Source organism: Neltuma alba, unplaced genomic scaffold (genome assembly GCF_004799145.2).
Source record: "Neltuma alba isolate B1F8T4 unplaced genomic scaffold, ASM479914v2 tig00012806_pilon, whole genome shotgun sequence".
Taxonomy (NCBI): Eukaryota; Viridiplantae; Streptophyta; class Magnoliopsida; order Fabales; family Fabaceae; genus Neltuma; species Neltuma alba.
The window spans coordinates 166,106-192,146 of record NW_021637203.1 but is presented as its reverse complement, the minus strand read 5'-3'; the positions used below and the strand labels follow the sequence as shown (position 1 = coordinate 192,146).

General features: G+C 31.8%; 1 protein-coding gene, 1 long non-coding RNA gene and 1 other non-coding gene across 3 annotated transcripts; 2 read left to right on the top strand and 1 right to left on the bottom strand.

Annotated features, from left to right (window-relative positions):
- Positions 1 to 707: 707 nt before the first annotated feature.
- Positions 708 to 4,657, bottom strand: LOC114731145 (protein SMAX1-LIKE 4-like). The gene is made up of 3 exons (XM_028918269.1): positions 3,136 to 4,657; positions 2,573 to 2,777; positions 708 to 2,463 (listed from the first exon to the last, which is right to left on the bottom strand). Exons 1-3 carry the CDS (start codon positions 4,449 to 4,451, stop codon positions 862 to 864), a joined length of 3,123 nt encoding a protein of 1,040 aa, XP_028774102.1. The 5' UTR covers positions 4,452 to 4,657; the 3' UTR covers positions 708 to 861.
- Positions 4,658 to 4,798: 141 nt separating this feature from the next.
- LOC114731146 (uncharacterized) lies at positions 4,799 to 7,495 on the top strand. The gene is made up of 3 exons (XR_003738897.1): positions 4,799 to 5,574; positions 6,685 to 6,794; positions 7,436 to 7,495. It is a non-coding gene; the product is annotated as an uncharacterized LOC114731146 (long non-coding RNA).
- A 7,405-nt stretch (positions 7,496 to 14,900) lies between these two features.
- Positions 14,901 to 14,973, top strand: TRNAA-UGC (transfer RNA alanine (anticodon UGC)). The gene has a single exon. It is a non-coding gene; the product is annotated as a tRNA-Ala (tRNA).
- The last annotated feature ends 11,068 nt before the right edge of the window (positions 14,974 to 26,041 follow it).

Here is a 26,041-nt window from a genome sequence, read left to right as displayed (position 1 = left end):
AAGCTAAAGGGAGTAATTGAAAATTTAGAGAAATTCTAAAAAAATTCATTACTTATTGTATTCATAAAAAGTTAAAATGAGTCTTAAAAGATGTGTTAAGTGTCAGTTAAATCAAATAATTTTGACAATAATTGATAATTCAACCCGTCAATGACTAAATATATTTCAATCATATGGTTTATATAAAAAGAAAATTATTAACAATGTAGAAAGAGTGATTTTTGCGTCCAAAGTGGTGAGCAAGTTTCATTTCAATTAGAAAATATTAATATGAATTCTCATATAAGTAATCTAATAAGTAATAAACCTTGAGCTGCTAATATGTCATGACTTGTTGTCATGTTTTACACCAAATCCTATTATTGCTATGTTCAAATGTTAATTACTTATTAAGAGATTTTCTAGGATTAATTGCTCATATGAGATTGCACCTTGTTTTTTTTTTTTTTTTACCAAATTCTTTTCACTATTCTCAACATCTCGTGAGTAACTAATACATTCTCCTTTGATTAGTGGTAATTGAATTAAATAGAAAAAAAATTCAACACCTATTAAATAAAATTTTAAATCCGAATGTTAAAAATCAAAATAATCATGTCAGAAAAACTTCTCATTTAAAGTTAACTAACTTAAATTTGAACAAGTACATTATGAAAGTTGGAACTTCAGATAATTATAAACAAATAAGATGATTAAGAGAGGAGAAATTAGAAAAGAAACACCCCCATGCATTATAATTATGGAAATTAGTAAGTTACACCAAACCCTATTACTCCCATTTTACATAGTGTGCATAATAGTAATAATAATCAAAAAATTTTACATAAAAACCCTTCCCGCCAAAGTCCGTCATCCTCTTCATCAATCCATCAGGTAGTTAACCCTGATGCTCTTTGGCAGACGTGAACTCATGAACCCACCTTCACCACTATCCAAAACCCTAATTTCCCCTCCTTTACCTTTACCTTCTTTACCGTTTCCACCCCAACAAAGTCTAAAACCTATACCCTCTTTCTCCTTTCCTGTTTCTAAGCTTCTTTGAAAAATGTCTTTTAGCCATTTCTCAAACACTCTGTTAGTAAAACTACCACACCCACCAACTACTTCCTCTATCACCTTCTCCTCTATACTGAAATTCCTCACATTTTGCTTCCCGTGAAGTTCTTCAAAGCACCCTTTGATTCGTGATGAGAATAGCTCTGCCATTTCTCTCTCTCGAGCTGGACTTCGATTGAACTCGAATTGGTTCTTGATTGAGTCCAGAAACCCATTTGGATTTGTGGAATCGGGCATTGTTTCTCGGGTCAAATCGCTTGAGATGGGGCTCCCGCTACTCTCACCATAACCGTCGTCGTCGTCGTCGTCTTCTTCATTGGCTTTCATGTTCAGATCAAGGGTGTTGAAGCTTGACTGTCTCGAGAAGTCTTTCTTTCTGTTCGATTCAACTTCCTTGTCTTCGGTTCTTAGTTTTTTTATTTTGGCGAACAGATCGAATTCTGCTTTTCGCTTTTGGCCCAGGATGCAATGTGTCTCCAAGTTTGGATTGGTTTCGCTGACCTGCAGTGTTAATTGCATCACTGAGTCCTGAACCTGTTCTTCGTTTATCGTTGAGCCACCGGTCGTCCCTATGAATATTGCCTGGCCAAACTTTCCTGTTTCATAAATGTCTATGAGGAATTTCTTGAAATCAGTGTCAGCGAAATTAATGTTTTCGATTAAGACAACGACTTCTTCACGGGCTTCCAAAGCCCTCCTCAGCACTTGAGATGATGGCGATGCTAAAGTCTCCTTCTTCATGTCCAGTTGAAGAAGCAGATCATCTGAACCAAAGAACGATTCGGCAATTGCACGAGCCAACCTTATTTTCCCTACAGAGTCGTCGCCCTTCAAAATCACCCATGTTGCGTTTTGCCTTTTTGATTGAGAATTAACAACCAAAGCCTCTGCTATTGAAGGGATTGTTTCAGATTGCCATGGCACATTCTCCTGCAATAGGTTACAAACATGAGCTCTTCGCTGGGCTGTATCAGTTATATTTTCCTCCCTTGGCTCTGAACCACCGAATTGGGAATTCCCAAGAGCAAGAGTAATCTTTACTTCTTTACCTTCCATGCCCTTTAGAGATTCCAAGCTCGGCTCTTCTGCTATTGCTTGCTGCTGTTTCTGAGTTTCATTGCTAAAATTGAACTCTATAGTACATGATTGCTGGCGTTGGAATCGAGGCACAATATTGGAGTTATAAGCGGATTTAGCAGCAGAGTCTGCAAATGATATACAACTTGAATCTGGGAAAATACTTCCTTGCTTTGACCACATGGGATATGAAGAATTATAGGGATAAATCTTTCCATTTGGACTGTGATTGCTGTATACATTGTTGTTCCACTGGTTCTGGGAATGCTTGCTTTGGTGAAGAAACTGGCATAGTCTATTCCATTTTCTTCTCAACTGGGTTAATTCCTCCTGCAACCATTGAACTATATTTATGAGCCACCACTACTCAAATGAATGCAAAGTAAACGTACACATAAACAGCACAAATGCTAACACTCTTTAAAATGAAGTTTGCTACCTTCTGGTGGGCCTCAATGCTATGAGACTGAAGCCAGGAAGGCAAGAATTTGGTCTGGCCTGGCTTGAACATTTGAGCATCCTTTTCATAGTTACAGGCACATTCTTCACAGCAAGTGAGCTTATCCTGTTCCTCCCTATTATTGAAGAGTTTCTTCTCCAGCATATGAGAATTCTGGGAAATGGTCATTTTTGACTCAAGAACACTGCAAAAATTGAGTACAGAAGCCTCAATAAACGCTAAAATTAATTTAAAAAGCATAGACAGTTGTCTGAAAATTCAAATCGAGTAATTGCTAAATAATAATTAACTTCTCACTGACTTTTATTTAATTTCCTTTTGGTAGGCACAGTTTCTGCTACCTAATGTCTTGAAAGGTTATGTACCGACAAAACTACTTCTGCCTTATACCAACCAACCATACTTCTGACAGCATGTACTAAGCAACAAAATGAATATTTCAGTAGTTTTCCATTTTCTTATTGCTTTCTTGCTTTTCTTTAAGGAGTTATAATTTTTGGGCTCAAGACAATTAATCTACTCGGCAAGAGATGATTAATTACCTGGAAGCATGAAGGCTCAAGCCAAGTCCACCTGAAGGAACAAGAACTGCCTGAAAAGACCACTGGGTCTCAAGAGGAGGCTGCCTCCTTTGACATCTCATGTATGTTTGGTAACTTGCAGTTGCCATCAGCCATACCTTAGCATTTGATGAGCTTCCGTGGTCAGAGAACAACTTTCCTATTTCTGCAATTAGATGATCCACTGGGTTATATCCAGATGCTTCTCCTTCCTCCTCTTTTTCACTAAAAAAAGTTGCCTCCGCTGTCCATTTCAGATCTCCAATGTAGATAATGGCACCTCCTCCTCCTGATGCAGTGGAGTCCACCTTTCTTTTCAGCTCCAAGAGGTTCATTTCAACTTCTTCTCTCTTCATGGACCTTAAGGAGACTGGTGCTAGATGAAACTTGATGAAACGGGTTGACTTCAACTCATCAGGAACCTCTCCTTTGTCTAATCTTCCCATCAACTCTCCCACAAGGCCTTCAGTGATGGACAAAGAATCCCCAACTATGACAGCGTTCCTCTTCTTCTTTCTCAAGAGCACATGCAAAACCAACTTGATGTCTTCCTTAGATGAAGCTGGTTCAGTGATAGGGTACACTGGGGTTCTCTTTTGAGGAGAGAAAAGAACTGTGTTGTAGTACTCAGGAGCAGTGTAGAAGTGGCTGTGCCTGAAACTGTTGGGATTGATGGTTTCCCTCTGGTTATCACTAGGAGAAGGAGAGCAAGGAGAAGAAAAGACACCTCCAGAGGTGCTGTAACACTGGAACACGGAACAAGGAGGTGAAACTGAAGAGTCCTCGATACTGCTCTTCACAGCAGTACTAGAGAACCCAGCTTCTCTCATAACCCGGCTAACACTAGGGTCATCAAGAATAGATATAACAAGCTGTTCAAGCTCTACCTTTATGGTCAATAGTGGCTGCTGATTCTGTTGTTCTATACAACCCCTTCGCTGGTGAGCCTGAGCTCTTTTGAGAGCAGCAATGAGAGCATTTGAAAGAGAAGGCTGCTGGGTGTGAAGCAGATTTGGAGTTGGTGTGGTTGGGAGCCTGTTGAGAGCCACATTGAAGCAGAGCTCAAGGGCTCTGCAGTGGAGAGAATGATGTGAATGTGGAGAAGTTTGTTGATGAGGGTGAGATTTGAGACAAGCCCTTCTGAAGGAGCTGGCTCTAAGGCTGAGCAAGGTGGCTGCCACGTGAAGTGGAGTGACCTGGGCATGGCCCCTCCTGCGAGCCAAGCCCAGAGAATGCTTCAACACAGATGCAGCCTCCGATGTGAGGGTCTGCTGTAATGCACAACCTCCTGAGCGCATAACTTGGATAAACACCACCCCCCTTCACCCCCCTTTTGTGAAAGAAACCTTTGATCTCACAGTGCTTCTTCGTTTTGGTCTTCTTATTTCCTTATGTTTCTCTTAACCCCCCACCCCCTGATCTCTTTGACTATGCTATTATTGATGACCTGAAATGGAGTTGGGTGTTTTTGGTCCCTCTCTTTTGATAAGAGGAAGCTGAAACTAAGAGTTGAGAGTTTTGAATATGGAGAGAGATGTGGAAAGAGAGTTTGTTTGTTTGAGAGGAGGCTTGTAGGAGCAAGTGTAGTTGAGCTTTAGAAATAGCAGACTATATATAAGGCCCTATGACCGCTTCTTCCTTTATACTTCTTGTCACTGCTTATTGTTTTTAACTTTTTTCCCCTCTTAATCCTGTTTTTGCTTTAGTTTAAAGAATCAGCTTTTTTCACTCCAAAAAAAAAAAAAAGAATCAGCTTTTTATTTAACTCCATCTCTCTCTCTCTCTCTCTAGTTTTCAGTATGCTGCGGCCCATTTTTGTCTAAATATGTTCTTATAAACTGTGCCACGTGTATCATGATCTCTATGATACATAACATTTCTGTTTTCCTATTACACATTGATTCTTTTTAGTGATCATTTTACTCTTCTTGACATGTAGCAGTAGCATTGTATATGCATATTGGCCAATGCACCTTGTAAAATTTTAGCTTCATCCCGCACGACATTTTATATAGGGAAGGACAGAAGGCTGGAGGTTGCAGTCGTCTTCTGTCATAGCAAATATATATATTATCATTATCTGTGCATGATAATGGAGAGGAAGAAAACTGTAAGATTCTATATATTGATTAGAGCACCTGGTTAAGATCTTTGTGGTGTGCTATAGAATTGCACATATTTGAGTTTGCATTGTTTAAGAAAATATTTTGCAAAATGGGGACCCCACAATTTTAAATTTCAGATTAAACTCTCTCACAGCTTCTCTCCGTTTTCCACATCAGACTTTGAATAGACAGACAACGCCAGCAGAAATTCAAAAGAGGTACTAAAGGGAAAAGGTGATGGAAAAAGAAGCCACCCAGTGTGTGAATTGTGATCAAAGATTTTTTTTTTTTTTAACCCCAAAAATTAAAAAAAGTGGTATATTTTCTCTCCTTTTTCTTTCAAAAATTTTTCCTTGCTTTTCATTTATGTGAATATGTACAAGTAGAAGTTGTACATTATTATCAGACTAAACCGGTAAAACATCATTTTTGGTGTTGAACGTGAACTGCATCACAAGACTCTTAATACTTTCAAACGATATTATGCACACATTCAACTGAGATCATATGCAGAATATTATTTGAAATAAATTTTTGTTTAATATTATTGTTAGGTTGCTTGTGATGAGAGAGAAAAGAGTTTGTATCTCTCTCTCTCCACGCCAATCCTCGTAGAGAGACAGCATTTTATTCCCCAAGTACCCAAAAAGCAACCCTCTGTCTGCTACCCTCCATAGAATTATTGGCTCTTTTTCATCTCTCTCTCTCATCCTCCCTTCCTCCCTCTCTCTCTTCCTGTAATTTGCAATCACCTTTTGTCTTAATCTTATCTCATTTCCAACCACCCACTTAGCACTTAACCTTTTGTGTTACCATATAAAGGATGCAAAGCTGATATACACTGCTCTCACATTTATGGACCACTTTGGTTTATGTAAATTGCTCATAGCTCGATTTGTTGTTTTCTGGCTCCCAGAAAACACGTCCTGCTTGAGTTTGATTATTAACTTTCAGTATGCAACTTTTTTGACTACTTTCATGTCATCATGTTTTACCCCTCTCCCAAAGAAAGATTACATATACCTCTCTCTATTGATCTCCCTTTATTTTTAATTTGCTTGCTTTTTCGGTTTTTGAGATATAGAAACTTTAGTTTATTTTCCTCCCTATGGTAGATTCTTATCGAAATACATAAAAGCTATTACATTCTCTCTTGAGATCATAATGGCATTAAAGTTATTCTTCGTACTTGTATAGTTAATTTCCATCTCCGATATTCTTTGCTTTGCTAAGATTTAATGTTTGAATGCATGCATGCAACCTGTGGAAGCTATGTTAAAGATGAAAACCTAAGACTTAATTTGAAAAACCAAAAATTTTGAAAGGGGAAGATATCACAAAGCTATATAGATGAAGACTTATCCTCTGTGTAGTGTAATTATGAGTGGTTTTCATGAAACCTCATAGTGACGTTTTTCCCATGCAGAATAGTTTTACCGAGAAGGCAGGATTAGACTCAAGTTTGACCAACTGTTACAGCAAGGAAGCCCATGGGGCCTCACGTAGTCACATTAATTTGACCTTTCTTCTTGCGAGGTGCGTATATGATTGGAAAATTCATCATTATATAACACTTTTACTTTTATAGAATTATTGCTAGTACTACTGTAAAAGAGAAAAATCATATAAAGTATCATGTGTTATATAATAATGCATAGTACTGTGGATGCTTGAACTTGGGACTAGCTGGGGAAATGTAATTTCGGGTAATTAAACTGGCTAGTAATTTAAAATAAACCTGTAGTGTAGGTGACTATTGAATGAGCCATATTCAGTTCTTGAATTTGACCAAACTCTTCTATGACATGAAGAAACTTAAGGAGCTTAAACTAGTTAACATCTTTTTTAAAATCAGAAAACTGCCAACTCATTAATACGTTCTTTCTTTTTCTAAAGGCTTGATCTTAAAATATATATACATGAATATACAGATATCATCTAGAATATAATTTTATGCATACTCGTTAGTGCAGAATTAGTTTAACTTATGCTTAATATAAAAGGAGAATTATAATGAGGTCCTAAGAAAAAAAAATAATTATTAAAAAGTCCCAATAACAACCTAACAAGTCTATAATAATAAGTTTCAGAGCACAATGACAATTTTTTAAACTTGTTTTATAATTTTTTTTTTGGAACTTCATTGTAAATCTCCCTAATATAAACTTATTATCTAGGAACGAATATCTTCTGTGCAAGGAGAGAAACGGAGATACACACAAACACCCAAAAAAAAATAAAAATAAAGGTAGATTCCTATGTAACTTCCTTAAGCTGTTATGCATTGAAAGGAGCCAAAAGAACTCTGCTATGGCCTGTATTATAAGTTTATAACAAAGGACTATAGTGCTTCTGTTGAATGCATTTGGAAAGAGCATTCAACTAGTAAAGCTTCATTCAAAGTTCCGAGGGGAATGACTGAGCAAAGTACTGGTGTGTCTATATATCTATATATAGATATATAAAAGCACCCTCTTCAATATATACTGCTTTTTTGTTCTATTATTCTATCTTTTTGTTTTAAACTTTAAAGTAAACATTGAAAAATAATGAATAGTATCATATGCAAAATTATACCTAAGCATTAATGATAATGATTCTTAACAGTTCCCGGGAAGGTCAACTTTTTGAGGCTAGTTAAGTAATTACAATTGACCTCTACTCTCTCTCCCCCTCCCCCCCTCTCTCTCCCTGTCTAACTTTAATTTGCAGTCAAAGTCATGGGTATGATCTCTAGGTCATTTAACTTTGTGAAAAGTTCATTTGTGTGTATAGAAATGAATACATCTAATTGAGACCCTTTTGGATTTAATGGCTCTTGTCCTTTACCTCATTCTCTCATTATTGAAAGATTCATCATATGATCTGATTTTTTTTTTTTTGGAAAAAAAAGGCTACAACAGTGAAAGAAAGCTATGTATAATAATGTGTGATCAAGTGGGGCACCTTGATGTTTATTCTTTGAGCACTCTTTTTCCCCCACCTTTATCTATCTCGTTCTTCCAACCAAAAAAAAAAAAAAAAGAACTATAATTATGAAGAATAATTGGCATAGTAGAGTGAGAGTGTGAAATTCTTAAGTATTAATTATAATGTAAGCAATTCGTTAGTAACTTTTGTAAAGAGTCCATTAAAACACTCATTTTAGTATGTTTTTGTTGACTCTTCCACCTACTGCCCTGATTAAGTGGAGGCACATAGAATGAAAAAAGAATGAAATGCTCGAAATGATTTTGAGGATAGAACCTAATCTTTCTTTCATACATCAAATTAAAACAAATATTATTAAATAATAACTACAAAGACATAAAAGTATTGCATAATTTTTTGAAAATTCCTTTTCATCCTTGTAGACGCTGTAACTTATGAGGATTTTTTTTTCCAAGTATGTGTGATTAGGACATGACTCTTACACTACGATAAGTATTTTTGAATTTTACTGTCTATATGAAAATCTTGATTTATAAGTACTTTTATAATTGTTTCTCAAGTTGTGATATTTGATTTGATTAGATTGAGTTTTTGAAATTGAAGATAATTAAAATTCTTTTATAATTGAAAAAAGACACAATCACAAGTTCAAAACTTAATGATGTTAATATTCCAACTAGGAAGGTAAATCAATTGAAATGCAGATGAGCTAATTTAAAAACAAACGTCATAAAAAGAAGCATTAAGTGGATAATAATTAGCCTGATTTTGAAGTAATCAATGACCAAAACCCTTTTCATCAACAAAACAAAAAGGATCAAGTGGGTGGTTTTGATTGAAAGAAGAAAAAAGGGATGGGGAAGATCAATGGGAGAATGCCCAAATCATTGGAACATTATATTTCAAAATCTTCAAAGAAAATAAAAATAAAAAGCCAAAAAGAAACAAGAAGATTTCTCTACTTGGAAGAAAAGGATCCCTTTATGGATTGAACTGTGACAAATGTGAAGTGTTTTTTTTTTTTTGGGTTTTAATGAAGTGAATATGAATAGGAATGTGAGTGTGAATGCTATGATCTGTCAATCTCCCTTTGAGACTTCGTCATCCCCAATGATTTGGTTTGCATCTTTCCTAACAAATTTTCAATAAAGCAGCAAAGTTAAAAATTACATTCTTCATTAACACTGGCATTGCAGGCCCACCTTTTCTTACAAAATTGTCCTCTTACTTAACTAACAACCTGTTATTAATCCTCCACCTAAAATTATGACATTTTTTTCAAATTATCCTAATAATTGATTGTATTTATTATAAAAGTTTTCATCAATGGGTAGTTTTCAATGCAAACAACTAAATGGGCATTTTAGAAAAATCAATACATATATTTTATAAATGATTATTTTAGTCAATTTCTTTAATATTTACAAATTAGTTATCTTAACTCTTGTAATTAAGCCTGGAGGGATTATTAATTACCACTCCAAACACAAAAATACTACTCCCTTCCTTTCTTATTATAAGGTCTTTTTAACTAAATTGTGCCGTGTAAGAAAACAGTTAAAATTAGTTAAAAGTAATTAACATGTAACAAATACAATTTTTTTCAAATATATCCTTATATATAAATAGGTAAATATGATAGAGTAATAGTGAGATAAATGAAGAAAGAGAATATATTAAATGTATTAAATTAGGAATAAAATATGTAATCATACATTAAATGCATAGGAAAAGTCAAAGACAATCTTATAAAAAGGGATAGACCTACTCAAAAAATTAAATCTTATAATAAAGGGCGGAATGAGTATATCATACTATTGTCACTTTTCTAATGATAAGTTCCATTAATCAAGCTTTTTTTGACATTTGATGAAGCAGCATGGAGGCCAAAAAGTCAAGTATATGATGACGGTGGAGTCTAGGAACTTTATCGCCATCAATTAAATTATTCGATCGTGGTTTTATTCCAAATATTCAAAATTTTTAATTAACTCATTAAGGATAAGATCATTTAATTAGAAGCAAGATTTCCCACGTCAAAGCAAAACCATCTGACTAAATTAACAGCCTACCAGATTGGAACAAGAAGCTATAATCACACAGACGCATAAATTAATTGCATATACTCTTTGTAGTATCATATTATATTATATTAGAAATTTATAGTCACAAAATTCTACACTAACTAAACATTCTTTTGGGCTCGATAAATATATAAAAAGAATATTGAGTTGTATCATTAACAATTACACATTCTTATCTGCTAGTACTCTCAATTCTTACACCAATATTATTTAATCATCATATTCATACATAATTCATTTATTATAATCGACGTGCATGGGAATAAATTAATATAATTAGAGTGGGTGGTTGATGAATTTACACGAAAAGCACACATATATATGTAGATAGAGAGATACATAATCTTTCACACTTACTTTTTTTTTTTTTGGGGAAAAAAAGAAAAGAAAAACTAATGTATAGGTTAAAAGAACATATTTTTCTTACGTGATGAAACAAATTCTTAATTGAATAAGAAGTCAAATTAAGTGTGCTTTTATATGCATCCTTCTTATCTTTATGATATACACCCAAGAAATAGTGATAATAATGAATAATCCATTTAAGATTTGATGGTTGATAGAGATTTCAAGGCCTTCAAAGTTTACCACATTGTAATACTAGTCATATAAATGTCCATATCAAACAGATGATTCGTATTTTATGAACAGTATTTATCTTTTTTAAAATTTTTATAACATATTATGGAACAATAAAGGTTTTGGAATTCCTAAAGTTATAGTTAACTAAGGTTCTTATAGAATTTTCACTAAGGAGTCAGCGTCACTGATGTGGCAATAATAATTGATAATAATATAATAAATACTTTGACTAAAATTGACCGCAATTTCAAAAATCAAGAACTATATTTTCTCTTTTTTATTTATAAAAATTACACAATTTATACATCATGAACAAGACATCTTAGTTTTTAGACTATGTACTATGTACATAAAAATAAACGTATATATAATTAGCACATTCCAATGATCATCCTTGGCAAAAATCACATGAACTTGATCAAGTCATTCCATGAACTTTCATGGTCAAATAAAAGGGAAATGGTCATTTCTAATTTTATAGTGTATGCAGATGTGGGTTGGTGTGCTCAAAAGTATATATAAGGAGAATAATGCCCTACTCTCTCTCTCTCTCTCTCTCTCTCTCTATATATATATATATATAAGGGGCATGACGCAATCATCCGAAAATTAAAGCTTTTAGGAGTGGGAAATTGGAATGTGAGGGAAAGAGAGAAAGAAAAGAGAAGGGGCAGAGGAATGTTGGAGGGAATGGACAACGGGACCCTCATCACTGAGTATAAGCCAAGCTTTCCACAAACCATTTCAATTTTAATGGCCCCAGCGCCACCCTTCTCCCTTGTATTATTCCTCTCTCCCAAATCTATCCATAACACTCCTAATAACAATAATCATGCTAACAAATTTCTCCCAAAAAATAAACTATAGGTTAGATAACAGAATAATTTTGTTGATTTATAATTTGTATGTATCTCAATTATATTTGTTAGTGTTTTTTGAGTTATGTTTGCAGCCTGCTATGTGGATCCTGATATGATTTAAGTCACCAATACGAGGAAGTGGATTAGATTAGTTATTATAATTAATATATTCAACATAATTGTGAAGGCTTCATGGTTGATTCCTGTTTTAACATTACAATGATGTATTAATGTTATAATCTTCATTTTCCTTTAATTTATTTAAAAATATCACAAAAAAGAGACAATATCATCAATAAATGTAGCATCTTTAGTCATCTTTTTTTCCCCTGTATTCCCCTCACAGCAATCAAAGTATATTTTGATGCTATAATACACACATTGATATATATATATATATATATATATATATTTATAGCTCACAGCTATGTGACCTTGACAGAATTTAATACATAGTTTTCTTTAGATCTACGTACGGCTTAATTAAATGTTTTGACTTGTTTTTTTTTCACCCTTTCGCATAATTATTATTCTTAATTTTTGTTTGTTTTCCTCGGCTTTGATTTATGGAGTTTCTAGATTGTGATGACATGTGATTCAATGATGATGATAAACTAATTGGCATTCCAGAAGGATATATACAAAGTTATAGATCAATGCACATATATATATATATATATATATCATTCCCTTCATTATCACAAATCATTCTCTTTATCATTTCATCATCATCACTTCTTGAGTATGCAATTATATATAACTACATAATTACTCAAAAGTTCTATAATATATATTATGAACAATACAGCTTGCTATATGTACCCCTCTTCTATTTATTTATGTATTCATGTAAGATCTTTACGATAATCATAACACACACATAGTTATATATAAATTATAAATAAATTACAGCAGTTGTTGTGCCTTTGTAAGCCTTTGTGCATATTTGTTAATATATTCACTTCCATTTAAAAAAAAAAAAATAGTTTGATCCTCCTTCTACACACTTGATAACTTTTGATCTTTGGCAATGGAGTTAATTAGTTTAATTACTGGTAACTTTTGATATTTACACATGCAGTAAGTTTGAATCTCTCTAATATCATGTGAATATCTTACTAAATAGGCAATTCTTCATAGGTAATTTTACGAGCATCTTTTGAACTGCGAGCCTTGCTTAATCCTAATATACCCTGAGATCTAATTATATATAATCTTTTGTATAAAAATAACTTGTCCCCCCCCCCATTTAGAAGGATATGCTGATATTATAAGTGGAATTAAATCTACAATCTTTCACTCATAGTAAGCTTTTTATGCCACTAGACTGGGAAGGAAATTTTGACATAGTCTCATAACTAATCTCTCTCTCTATCTCTCTCTCTCTCTCACACACACACACACAGAAAGTGTTCATCTCAGTTAACGTCGATTTCATGCTGGCATCAGCTAGGGCAAAAATATAGGATAAATGTCATGGTAATGGACGAGAAAAGATCAAACCTTTCCTTTTGTTAATTATGAAAATTAAAAAGACACGATTTTGTAATTGTGTAAGAAACAAGTTGAGAATAAAGGGTTTGCTTGCTTGTTGGCCTAATGATCAAATAAAAAGCACATATTTGTACATTCATAATCCAATCACATGCGCTTACTGCTTACACACACAAAACATCTAAAAGAAAGATTAAAGCTTGCAATATTAATACAATGAAAGGAGTACACACACACACATAATACAGAGAAGCTATGGCAGAAGAAAGAAGAAATGGAGGAGGAGGCAGACAAAAGAAAGAGCGAATTAAAGTAAGGAAAAAGAGAGAGGGGAGGGAAGCTTTTGTTACTGAAATCTAAGAGATCGATTAAAGTGAAGAGAATGACCATAACATAAATATATAAAAGCAGCGAGAAAGTGAAAGAAAGTGAGAAAGAAAAGTAAAAAACAGAAAAAGAAAAAGTTATATATATCAAAGTATGTAATGTTCCTTCTCTCTTTCTCTTCTTTCTTTCTATGCTGCATGCAAAACGATGACAACCAAACCCCATCATTACCACCACCTTCTCTCTTTCTTCACTAATCCCCATAAATAAATAAATAATATATCTATTTACACATATATTCCTTTTATGAGCACTATGATAATAGATTAATAAAAGTGGCGTGCTTAATTAATGTGAAAAGATCTTCCTCAACGGAGAATAGAAAGAGAATAATGAAGATTTGTTTGTGGGCAGATCAAGTATGGATGCAGAATATTTACTTTCTATATTGTCTCTCTACTTTTCATATTAATTAAACATTATCACAAAGCGTGTTATTGTTTATTAGTACATTTTTATGGGATCAAGGTCACCACTTTATTTTGATTCTAGCTAGTATACTACTCTTGATCCTTTTTAATATTTAGTTAATATTTTATTTAGGTTTGCTAATTTCAATTTATTCTATTTTTGTTCTATATATATTGGTATCATGCCACCTAATATTTTAACTCTCAAAGAATTTTTTGTCGAGTTAGGCAGGAGTACAAGAACGACAAAACCTTTTCAATAAATCATACAATTATATTATAATATTTTTTAATATATTGTATACTTAGACAAATACAATTTAATTAGACAGATACAATTTAATCTTTTTTATACGATATTTCATTAATTTTATATACATTCATTAATTGATGACAAATAATCAAGTAATGATCATATGGACATATACTTTTGTCATTATGTTAATTATTATCTGGACCCCTTAATTCCTTTCTTTCCTATGTTTAATAAAGTTTTGAGTAACTATGATTAGCTTATTTAAGAGTTTTATTATCTCCCTCGAATTACGTTTATTTAAGAGAAAACATATTTTTTTCCTAAAGTCATGTTCAACTATTCAGAGTCTTTAAGTTTTTAATCAAGGAATCAATTACAAAAATTATGATTAATTTTGGATCAAAATCTTTAAATTACTATAGCTACTTAAAAATTATTTTTATATTTTAATGTTATTTATAAAAAAATGCCAATCTATAATATATTAATTACCCCAAGAAGCATGGTAAGGGATCGAAATTACCACCTTTTTTTTTTAATCGAACCCAAATATAGATTGAAAACATTATAATATTGCGAGTTGGATACCTCAGAAGTAACGAATAAATAATATATATATAGCAACAAACGTCGGGGACGGGGATGTAGCTCAAATGGTAGAGCGCTCGCTTTGCATGCGAGAGGTACAGGGTTCGATCCCCTGCATCTCCAGCTGGCAATTTTAATTGATTTTGTTTTTGTCATGTCTATGCCATTTTAAGGTCATTTTGCAACTCAATGGATTCCGAGTCCAGTAAACAAGGACTACAAGAGTAACAAAATTGTTTTTCAATAAGTCGTATAATTATATTATAAATAAATCCGTTATATTTATTTAATGTCATTTACATTCGTTAATGTCTTAAATGATGACAAGTTATTATAGAGTTTGATTAATGATTATCTCCGTCTAATGACAATTATTTAATTAAAAAACGTATATATTTTTTCCTAAAGTCATGGGCAATTAAGATCAATGTCTCTCAAAATTTTTATTAAGATATTACTTCACAAGCTAAGATTAATTTTAATTAAGATCTCCAGAGATAACATATATGCCAAATTGTCACTGGTATATGCCAAATTGTCAATAATGATGAATTACAAATGCAAGTTATATTTGATAATTTAATCAAAGTTGATCATAACTCTATAAATTGATTCCTCAATAATAATAATAATAATAAACTTAAGGATCTTGATTCAATTCACTAAGATTAATATCACCTCCACACATCTGTCGGATTTCAAAAATTTTATTATAGTCATCTCCTTTAATTACTCATATAAAATGGAAAATTTAAAATATTTTTTTATTCCAATTTATTTATAAACACTTAGCGAATCAGGAAAGAAGCATAATAAAGGATCCAAATATATTTATTTTATTGAAAAAAATATAAACTCGATTAAAATATTATAATATTCACCAACTAATTAACAACACAATAACGACTAACATATTCATAATACAGTAATGACAAACATATTTAGAGTATAATCGCCAATTTACACATCAAATGGGAACGTAGCTCAAATGGTTGAGTTATGTTAAATTACGGATTTGATTCCCTGCATCTCTACATTTTGCTTTTCTTCTTCTCATTTTTATATATTAATTACTTATGTTATCTTAGAGTCTGTCAAATTATAATTATTCAAAAAAAAAACATATACTACTTTTGGTCCTTATTATAAGATTTTTTTTTAATAGTCTACAAATGAAATCTTATAATTAGGACTGGAGGTAGTATTAATTACATCTAGTTTTTTTAATTAAGAAATTACTTACAAGGTTATGTTTAATTTAATCAACATCCTCATAGATAATGTGTTACTGGCATGTCAATTTGGCAACCATGACTCGCTGATGTGACTTATATTCCATAACAGTAATTAAAGATTTTAACAAAAACTGATTACAACTCTATAAATTTGATCCCTCAATGAAAATTTTGAAGGATCTTGATTCAACTCAACGATAATCAAGAGAGTAAAAAGCTATATTTTCCGTCATATTAATATCATCACCTCCCCACGTCATGTCCAACTTTAAAATTTTTATTTCAGGCATCTCCTCTTTTTGTGAAATTATAGCCTATCTCCTTTAATTACTCAAATACAATGTAAAAGTTAAAAGTATCTTTATTTTAATTTATGTATAAAGATTATCAATTTCTAATACATTAACTACAGGTGAGGAAATCAGGGAACAAACATAAAGAGGGATCCAAAGATATTTATTTTATTGAAACAAAATTTAAACTCAATTAGAATATTATAATATTAACCCACAGTATATAACAATGGTTAACCGAATTATAATATAATTGCCAATCCATCCATCAAACGGGGATGTAGCTCAAATGGTTGAGTCTTTTCACGGTATGGGGTTCGATTCCCCACATCCCCACACTTTTCTTTTTTTTCCCGGTCTTCATGACTTAATTACCTATATTATCTAGGAAAAATGACAATAAAATACCACCTGAATTCCAAAAAGACAAATAAGGGACCTGAATAAGCAAAATGACATATAGGGGACTGGGTACCAATCTGGAATTCAGATTTTTGGCCAAAAGACCAAAATGCCCTGTCTAAAAGTGAGAGAAAGGAGAGAGGAAGAAAGCGACGCAGTGAGAGAAAGGAGAGAGGAAGACCGACGATGATGAAATGCGGGAAGAAGGAAAGAAGAATGTTAGAAATGCTATTATCTTACTCCTTCGCATCACCATTCTGTAGAGATTGTTGATTTGGTGGGTTTTGGTTGTGGGAAAGAGGATTTGTAGTGAGAGAGGGAGTGAACCTGCGGGGAAGATGAAGTGGAAATCAGAAAACAATGACAAGCAATTACGTTACGTAACTGCTGTTATATGCCTGCTGGTTTTTGGTAAATCCCACTACGTGAATGGTAAATCCCACTATGTGAATGGTAAATTTTACTATACATGTAGTTAATTATGAATTTTACAAAATACATATTGTGATTTACAACTTTTGTAGTGAAAGTGACTACTTTGTTAATGGGTTTTGCAACCTGTTTTCAATAGATAAACAACTTGTTTGTAAAAACTAATAAAATTTCACGCTAAATTTGACAAAACGTATAGTGGGATTTACAACTTCCGTAGTAAAAATGACCACTTATTCAATGGGTTTTGTAACTTGTTTTCAGGAGATGGGCAACTTGTTTCTAAAAACTAATAAAATTTCATACTAAATTTGACAAAACACATAGTGAGATTTACAACTTTCGTAGTGAAAATGATCACTTCTTCAATGGGTTTTGTAACATGTTTTCAAGGGATTGGCAACTTGTTTCTAAAAACCAATAAAATTCTATGCTGAATTTTACAAAACATAGAGTAATATTTACAACTTTTGTAGTGAAAATTACCACTTCTTAAATGAATTTTGCAACTTCTTTTCAGGGGATGAGCAACTTATTTCTAAAAATCAATAAAATTTCACGCTGAATTTGACAAAACACATAGTGAGATTTACAACTTTCATAATGAAAATGATCACTTCTTCAATGGGTTTTGTAACATGTTTTCAAGGGATTGGCAACTTGTTTCTAAAAACCAATAAAATTCTATGCTGAATTTTACAAAACATAGAGTAATATTTACAACTTTTGTAGTGAAAATTACCACTTCTTAAATGAATTTTGCAACTTCTTTTCAGGGGATGAACAACTTGTTTCTAAAAATCAATAAAATTTCACGCTGAATTTGACAAAACACATAGTGAGATTTACAACTTTCATAATGAAAATGATCACTTCTTCAATGGGTTTTGCAACATGTTTTCAAGGGATTGGCAACTTGTTTATAAAAACCAATAAAATTATATGCTGAATTTTACAAAACATGTAGTGAGATTTACAACTTTCTTAGTGAAAATGATCACTTCTTAAATGGGTTTTGCAACCTCTTTTCAGGGGATGAGCAACTTGTTTCTAAAAACCAATAAAATTTCACACTGAATTTTACAAAACACACAGTGAGATTTACAACTTTTATAGTGAAAATGACCACTTCTTAAATGGCTTTTGTAACCTGTTTTCAGGGGATAGATAACTTGTTTCTAAAAACCAATAAAATTTCACATTGAATTTTATAAAACATATGCTGGGATTTACAACTTTTGTGATAAAAGTGACCGCTTTGTTAATAGATTTTGCAACATATTTTCGGGGGATGAGTAACTTACTTTTCACCACCAATAAAATTTCATGCTGAATTTTACAAAACACATAATGGGATTTACAACTTTTATAGTGAAAGTGACCACTTCTTCAATGGGTTTTGTAAACCTATTTTCACTGGAAGAGCAACTTGTAAGCATAAATAAATCATTCAGTGAACGTGCACCTGAAGTACATCACAATAAACATTGAACTATTAAGTTTCATAATTAACTACATGTATATTAAAATTTACCATTCACGGAATGAGATTTACCATTCACGGAATGGGATTTACCAAAAACCAGCAAACATATGACAGCAATTACATTACGTAATTGCTTGCGACTATTTTCTGATTTCTGCTTCATCATTCACCAAATACTGAATATGAACCCTCAAATGCAATAATCCTGTTCCTATTTCACCATGAAACAGCCACAAAAATGAATAATCCAAATCCCGCCATCAACTTCTACTCACTCATGAATAATTCAAATACTTCAGCGACCTCTTCGACGACGACAATTTCAGGGGGTACAAGTTATTTCAGACAGGGCAATGTATTTCAGCAATGGTAACCAAATTTAGCGATGGCAATCTACTCCTACGACGACGGCAACGTGATTTCGAAAAATCCTTTTTGGTGACTGCAGGAACTTGGATTTAGTTTCGTAGAAGGAAATCAGTTTCTCCCTTTCTCTATCGCATGAATACACTGCTCAATGTTCAGAGACAATCAGGGCAATTTGGTCTTTTGGCCGAAAATCTATATTCCAAATTGGTACCCAGTGCCCTATTTGTCATTTTGCTTATTCAGGTCCCTTATTTGTCTTTTTGGAATTCAGGTGGTATTTTGTTGTCATTTTCCCTATTATCTAAGAGTTTGATTGTCTCTCCCAAATTATAATTATTTAAGAAGAAACATATATACTCATCATATTATTAGTATAAGATCTAATTAACGATATTAATTAAATTTGTTGGTATGAAATATTTTTATAAGACATCTAAATCATCTTTCTTAATGATCTCCCTCCTTTTCCTATTTGATTACTATGCAAAAAATATCTATAAGGTTAATTTGAATAAAGTTAATAAAAATATGATTACGTATCCTATGGGGTTCGATTCCCCACATCTCCACATTTTTTCTATTTTTTTTCCATTTCCATATATTAATTACCTATCCTATATGAGAGTTTGATTATCTCCTTCAAAAAGTACGATTATTTAAGAGAATACGTGTGTGTGTGCGCGTGTGTGTGTTCCTAACGCCGTGGGCAATTAAGATGACGATCTCTCCAGCTTTTCTGTTAGGAAATTAGGTACATGATCATGATTAACCTATTATGCCAATTTGCCAACAATAAATTACCGATGTATCTTTTTTTTTTTTTGGCCAGACGCTGATGTGTCTCATATTCAACAACATTAAAAACTTTGATCAAAATTGATCACAATTCTATGAGTTGATTGCTCAATGAAAAACTTGAGGCTCTGTCTACCCAATTTAACCTCACCTTTAGGAACTGAACCTATATTTTTCCTTAAATTAACATCGCCTCACACATCTTTCAGACGTGAAAATTTTTATTACAACTATTTCCTTCATTTACTCACATACAGGGTAAAATTTAAAATATTTTTATATTTTAATTCTATTTATAAAAAAATATTATAATATTAACCAGCAGTATTTAATAAACATATTTATAATATATTACTAACTTCTATCCTTAATATAAAAGTTAGTTGAAGTTTGAACTTGATCCTAAATAAAGAAAACCTCGGTCAAGTTTGTCTCTCAAATTTATAATATTTTCTCTAAATTAATTATGAGAGGGTTCCTACATTGGAATTGTTTCAATGAATATAATTAAAGAAAGTAGTTTAGAAAAATCAGCATCATTTGTTATAATTAATTAACTTAATTAATTTTTTAAATCTTTTTAAATTAATTATCTAATTCTTATATTAAGGAATCCAAATATTACTTGCTAATTTATATATCAAATGCGGACGTACCTCAAATGGTGGAGACATATCTTCCTTTTTTGGGTCCCCCCCCCCTCCCCCAATCTTTTCAAAACCGCCGACCGAAATTCCTCAAAGCCTTTTAGATTTTCAACTTCAAATCTTACAGTAAGGAATCAACTCCAGTCTCTCTACAGTCTACATTTTATTCTGAAAACAATATCAGTATATATCCTTCTTTCGTCGTTTTGAACAAAACAGTAGCAAAAAAGAATGCCACCAAAAGACGAAAATGATGGTTCAAGTTCAGGTATGTGTTTTTATGATGAACACAGTAGTGCAGCACCACAGTGATAATGGTGGGGGTGGATTTGGATTAGTGGGTTCTTGTACGTCTCATTATTTATCAAATCTTTTATGTCTCAAAGAGTTATGATATCCTCATACAAAATATTAGAAGGATTTTACAATGCGCACCAGCTGTTTGTTATTAGTTACAGGGATGAAATGAATTGAAAAGGAGAGATTTTTTTTAATTAATGATCATAAAGGAAAAAAACAAAAGCAACCAACCCATTTTTTCTAGATGTCCAGGACATTTGTTTGCTTTGCTTTGAAAGAAATCAGCACCAGTCTCCTCCATGTTGTTTACTGTAGATTATTCCTTTTGCACCCCTTTTGCATCTGACAGTCACATCCAAAAAAAAAATAAAGTATTGCACAAAATTGTTCACGGACCTGTATAATTATGTTCATGATTATTATTTTTCATCATTTCTGAATCTGTATTATAAATTTTCCTTTGCTGATCAGTAACATCCTCACCCCTCAAAACATGGAGCTGGAGCCTGGAAGCGTAGTACAAACAATGCGCACCACCTGTTTGTATTAATTACCAAAAAAAATTAAAAAAGGATTTTTTTTATAAAAGAAATCATGGAAAACTAAAACCAACCCAGAATTCTAAATGGCTGTCTCTTCATTTTATTCTCTGCACAGTAATCCTTTTGGGCTGACAGTACTCAGAAAGAAAGGAAAACAAAAATAAAAGGAGGACTGTGGCACAAAGATGGTCACACACACAAGTATGTGTCTTGTGTCTGCACATGCAAAGTCGATAATTGATGTACAAAAAAGTCCTTCTTCTCTGGGGCTCATCAGAAAGTGTCACAACAAGCAAGAGCAATATTTTAGAGCATAAATTCAGAGGCACAACAAAACACAGCCTAGCTATCTCTGTCTACACATATGGTGCCAAATAGGGGTCAGAGAAAGAGAGAGACTGGTGATAAGAACACAACACAACACTAAATAACAAAACAAAAACAGATGTGTCTCTGCCCCTCTCTCTGTGTGTGTATGTATGTGTTTGTGTTTATGTGTGCGTGTCTGTGTTTCTTTAGCTGGGGTCTGGGAAAAGAAATTGACCTTTCAAGAACTCTGATAGGTGAATAAGTTATTCACAAGAAGATAAAATAAATTAAACCAGCTGATTTTCTGGTTCATATCAGGAATATATACATCTATCAGAGTGTTTTTTTGTGTTTCACTGATGCTGGTTTTGGAATAGACTTATCATCAGTCCTTTGTGTGTCTGCTGCAGAAATGGAATATAGGCTTTTTTGGAAACTAAGCGTGACCTTCTTCATCAGATGTAATGCAGTGTGTTGCGTTTACTTCATGTAATTTTTCTCTTTTTTCACAGAGTTGTGCTGCTCATCAAGGGACCACTGCATCTGATTTTGTGACCTAATTATAAAGGTTGCCAGTTAAATTTTCTTTTATATATTTTGGTGTTTTGAAAATAGCTTCTCTTTTTCTCTTTAACTTCTAAACAAATATCTGGTTTTTAATTGTACTGACTTGTTCGAGCTGGGGCATTATCAGATTTAAATATGATAATTTTCTTGATATGATTTTTTTTATATTCAAACCCACAATTTTATTTATGCGGTATATTGAATTCCTTTCACTTTATCCATCATTCATGGGAGCTTTTTCTGTATGTGTGGGTGCATGGTTTAATAATATTTTGATTTTAAATTATAAATAGAGTGGTGACATCTAGTATCCAACAATGCCTTGTACATTCAGGCTAAAAAAAAAAAAAATAATGCCTCGTATATAATTGTCTCTAATAGGAAGATACCTGTGTTTATAAAAAAAATATAGTTTGATTTTAAATTATAAATGAAGTGCTCCCAAAAGAAGAAAAGCCAAATTAAAAATGTACTGTCATTTTAAAATCTGTATTATAAATTTCGTTTGAATGTTGCTAATTTTTATTTCCAAATTTTGATTTCTGCAGCAGGATACACATGGTACGATTTTTTTGGAAAGAGGACACTTCGCAGATGTTTAATCCAAGTGATTATGGAGCAAGGATGATATCTTTCATCTCATCATGCCCTCTCTATCCCATATCTAAATTTAATTACTTTAAAGAATTTTCACATTAATACTTTTAAATATAAAATTTATTTAAATAAAAATAAAAATAATTTGATTAGACATTGTGTTTTTGAGATGAAGATATTAAAATTATTGTGAAAATATAGATAAATTGCAGATCGTCCAGCGTCAACCATCCAAAGAGAAAATGATGAATATAATGTATTTATCTAGAATAAAAATGAGCCCAAAAAATCTCTTTTCTTTTACAGGTCTCTTTCTCTACTTTCCTCCTTTAAGAAATTAAAATGAAGGAGACATGCATAATCCTGAGATAGCAGGCATAAAAATAGAGTCCATTAATCTAAATAATATACCCATCTTAAATGCTAGGCTGCTTACTAATCTAATTAATTAAGAAAATCTAATTAAGAAAGAATACTCAAGAAGCCATCTTTAATGAAATTATGGATATCCTAATGCGATCTTTAAGACTTATCATGTTTTCACATAAGTTAATGCTCCTTTCAATCCTATATAAGTTATAAATAATCAAATCAAGTAGATAAAAAAAGTTACTTAAAATAACAAGCATTTGAGAAATATATGTTATCTTTTTCAAATATACCTTTATTTATGGAGAGAATGAATGAGGGACAATTAATGCAGAGATATTAAGCAATGGATTAAAAATGAAAAAAATAAAATTTCAAATATATACAAAATGTAGCTAATAAAAAAAGAGAGAATTGTAACTAAGTTTCAAGGAAGAAATATGATTACTATAAAGTCCAGATGACAACTGAGCAGCTTGTAATGACAAGTTTCAAAATAGAAAAGGGCTATGGTGCGTCCAGCACTCTGAACTATTTACCCAGGTATGTCTAGTGGCCTAAAGTAATTTTGGGTGCATTCAGTATCCTAAACTAATTAAAATGGTGCGTCCATATTTTAGGTTAACAGAAATGTTATGTTTAACTGTTACTTTCCTGACTCGCTTAAAGTTGACCCCAAATATTCTAAATGGTAGACATATTGACATTTGATATGTATTATTCTTACTCAAAATTGAATTTATTTCCTTCCTCTTCTTCTAAATAAATTGATTTTTGAGTAAGAATAATACACATCGGGTGCCCATGTGTTTACCATGTAGAATATCTGGGGTCAACTTTAAGCTAAGTCAGGAAAGTAACAGTTAAACATAATATTTCTGTTAGCCTGGGATATGGACGTACTATTTTAATTAGTTTAGGACACTGGATGCACCCAAAATTACTTTAGGCCACTGGACGCACCTGAGTAAATAGTTCGAGGTGCTGGGCTCACCTTAACCCAATAAAAAATGACAATTCTTTACTTTTTGTTAGGATTTTTTTGGTAGTTGTTTCCTTCTCATAAGACTCTGTTACAATTCTCTCTATAATTAAAATGATCAGCCCTATCTTAAAAATAAAACCTATATATAAGACCGAAGGAAATACATATGCTACTTACTTGGCACGCGAGGTTGATCATTTTAATAAGCAACAATTACTTTATATTGTAATGATGCTAATCAACGGGATAAAGGTTATTAATTAGGGATAATATGGCAATGATGAGAAAAACGGTGAGTAGTGGATAAGAGAAGAAGGAATATATTGATTTGAAATAACAATGATGATGAAAATGATATGATTAATACAGCAACCAAACTAAATCACTGTTCAAATGGTGATTGATGATGATAAGCAATTATTAATTATTCCTTTTAGCTACTTGTATGGTCTTGTCAATCCAAAAGAAAGCTTCCCCACGTACGCATGTTTAAATTTTTTTGGTGCAATTATATCATTCACTTTTGATCTTTAATGTAAAAATTAATTTAAAAATTGAATTTAATTCTAAATATAAGATTTTAATTTTTTTTAAATTTATAATTTTTTTCTAAGATATACTTATTGATTGTGAGTGATCCTCACAAAGGGATAATTCTAATACATATGAATATATAATTAAATAGAGTATTTTTAGGTATTTGTTATAAATAATCAATTTAACTAATTTTTTTAATATCTTTAAATTAATTATCTAGCTTTTATATTAAGAACAGGATTTAATATTTTATCTTTTAATTATTCAAATTCAATATTATTAGGCACCATAATGAAAAGATAGTTTCTTAGTTTTTTTTTTTCATTCAACCAAACTTAACTATCACTAGTCAAGAGTTGCTCCTTGTACTCTTAAATTTTAATTTGTAATATTTGTCTGCTTAAAAAAACTACCATTGTTGGAACATACTTTAATTTTTAGGCTTACTAGTTCGATAAAATAAAAATTAGACTAGCTTTGTTTATAAAAAATTGTAAGAATAATTGTAAGGAAACCTTTTAATTAAGGAAATTTTTAATAGTAACTAAGATAAGTTTAAATGACAGTAGTTTTCTTAAAAATATATTACATTTGATTTTTAATATAAGACCTCGTTTGATTTTTATTTTGATAATAAATATAAGATCCTAATATATTTTGTCTCTCATATTTATTTATTTTTTAAGATAATCCTTCTAATAATGAGTTTTAACCAATAAACTTGATTAGTAAGGATATTTTAAAAAAGATAACATCTATTTATTACAAATAACTAACTTAACTTATTTTTCTTAATTTACTCAAATTAGTCAACTAGTTTTTATATTTGGAATCAAAGATAGCCATACATTGATTACTCCTTGTAAAAAGGGGGGAAAAAACCAATATGCTGATTGAAGTAGCAATGATGACAGAATAATGAATCAAACAATCAAAGATTTTATGATGGTGGATATATCAATATTCAAATGCAATTCAAATATATACATGTATGTACTTCTCCTGTATTTAATATAGGACCTGATTTTTGAGTTGGTTTTGATTCTAAATATATGAGTCATTTCTCATATTTATTAATTTTCTCCAAATTACCCCATGGATACTCCTTCAACCATAATCAAGCAGAAGAAGGAGAGTGGGTATTAAAAAGATGATTATGGTGTTTTTGAAAAAATATGTTATTTTTCTTATAATTAACTAACTTACCTAACTTTCTTAATCTAATCAAATTAGTTAAATGGATCTTATATTAAGGATCGGAGGAGTATTTAATAAAATGTATATAATATTCACTTTTTTTAAAACAAAAAGTTGGGTGGGCAAAAA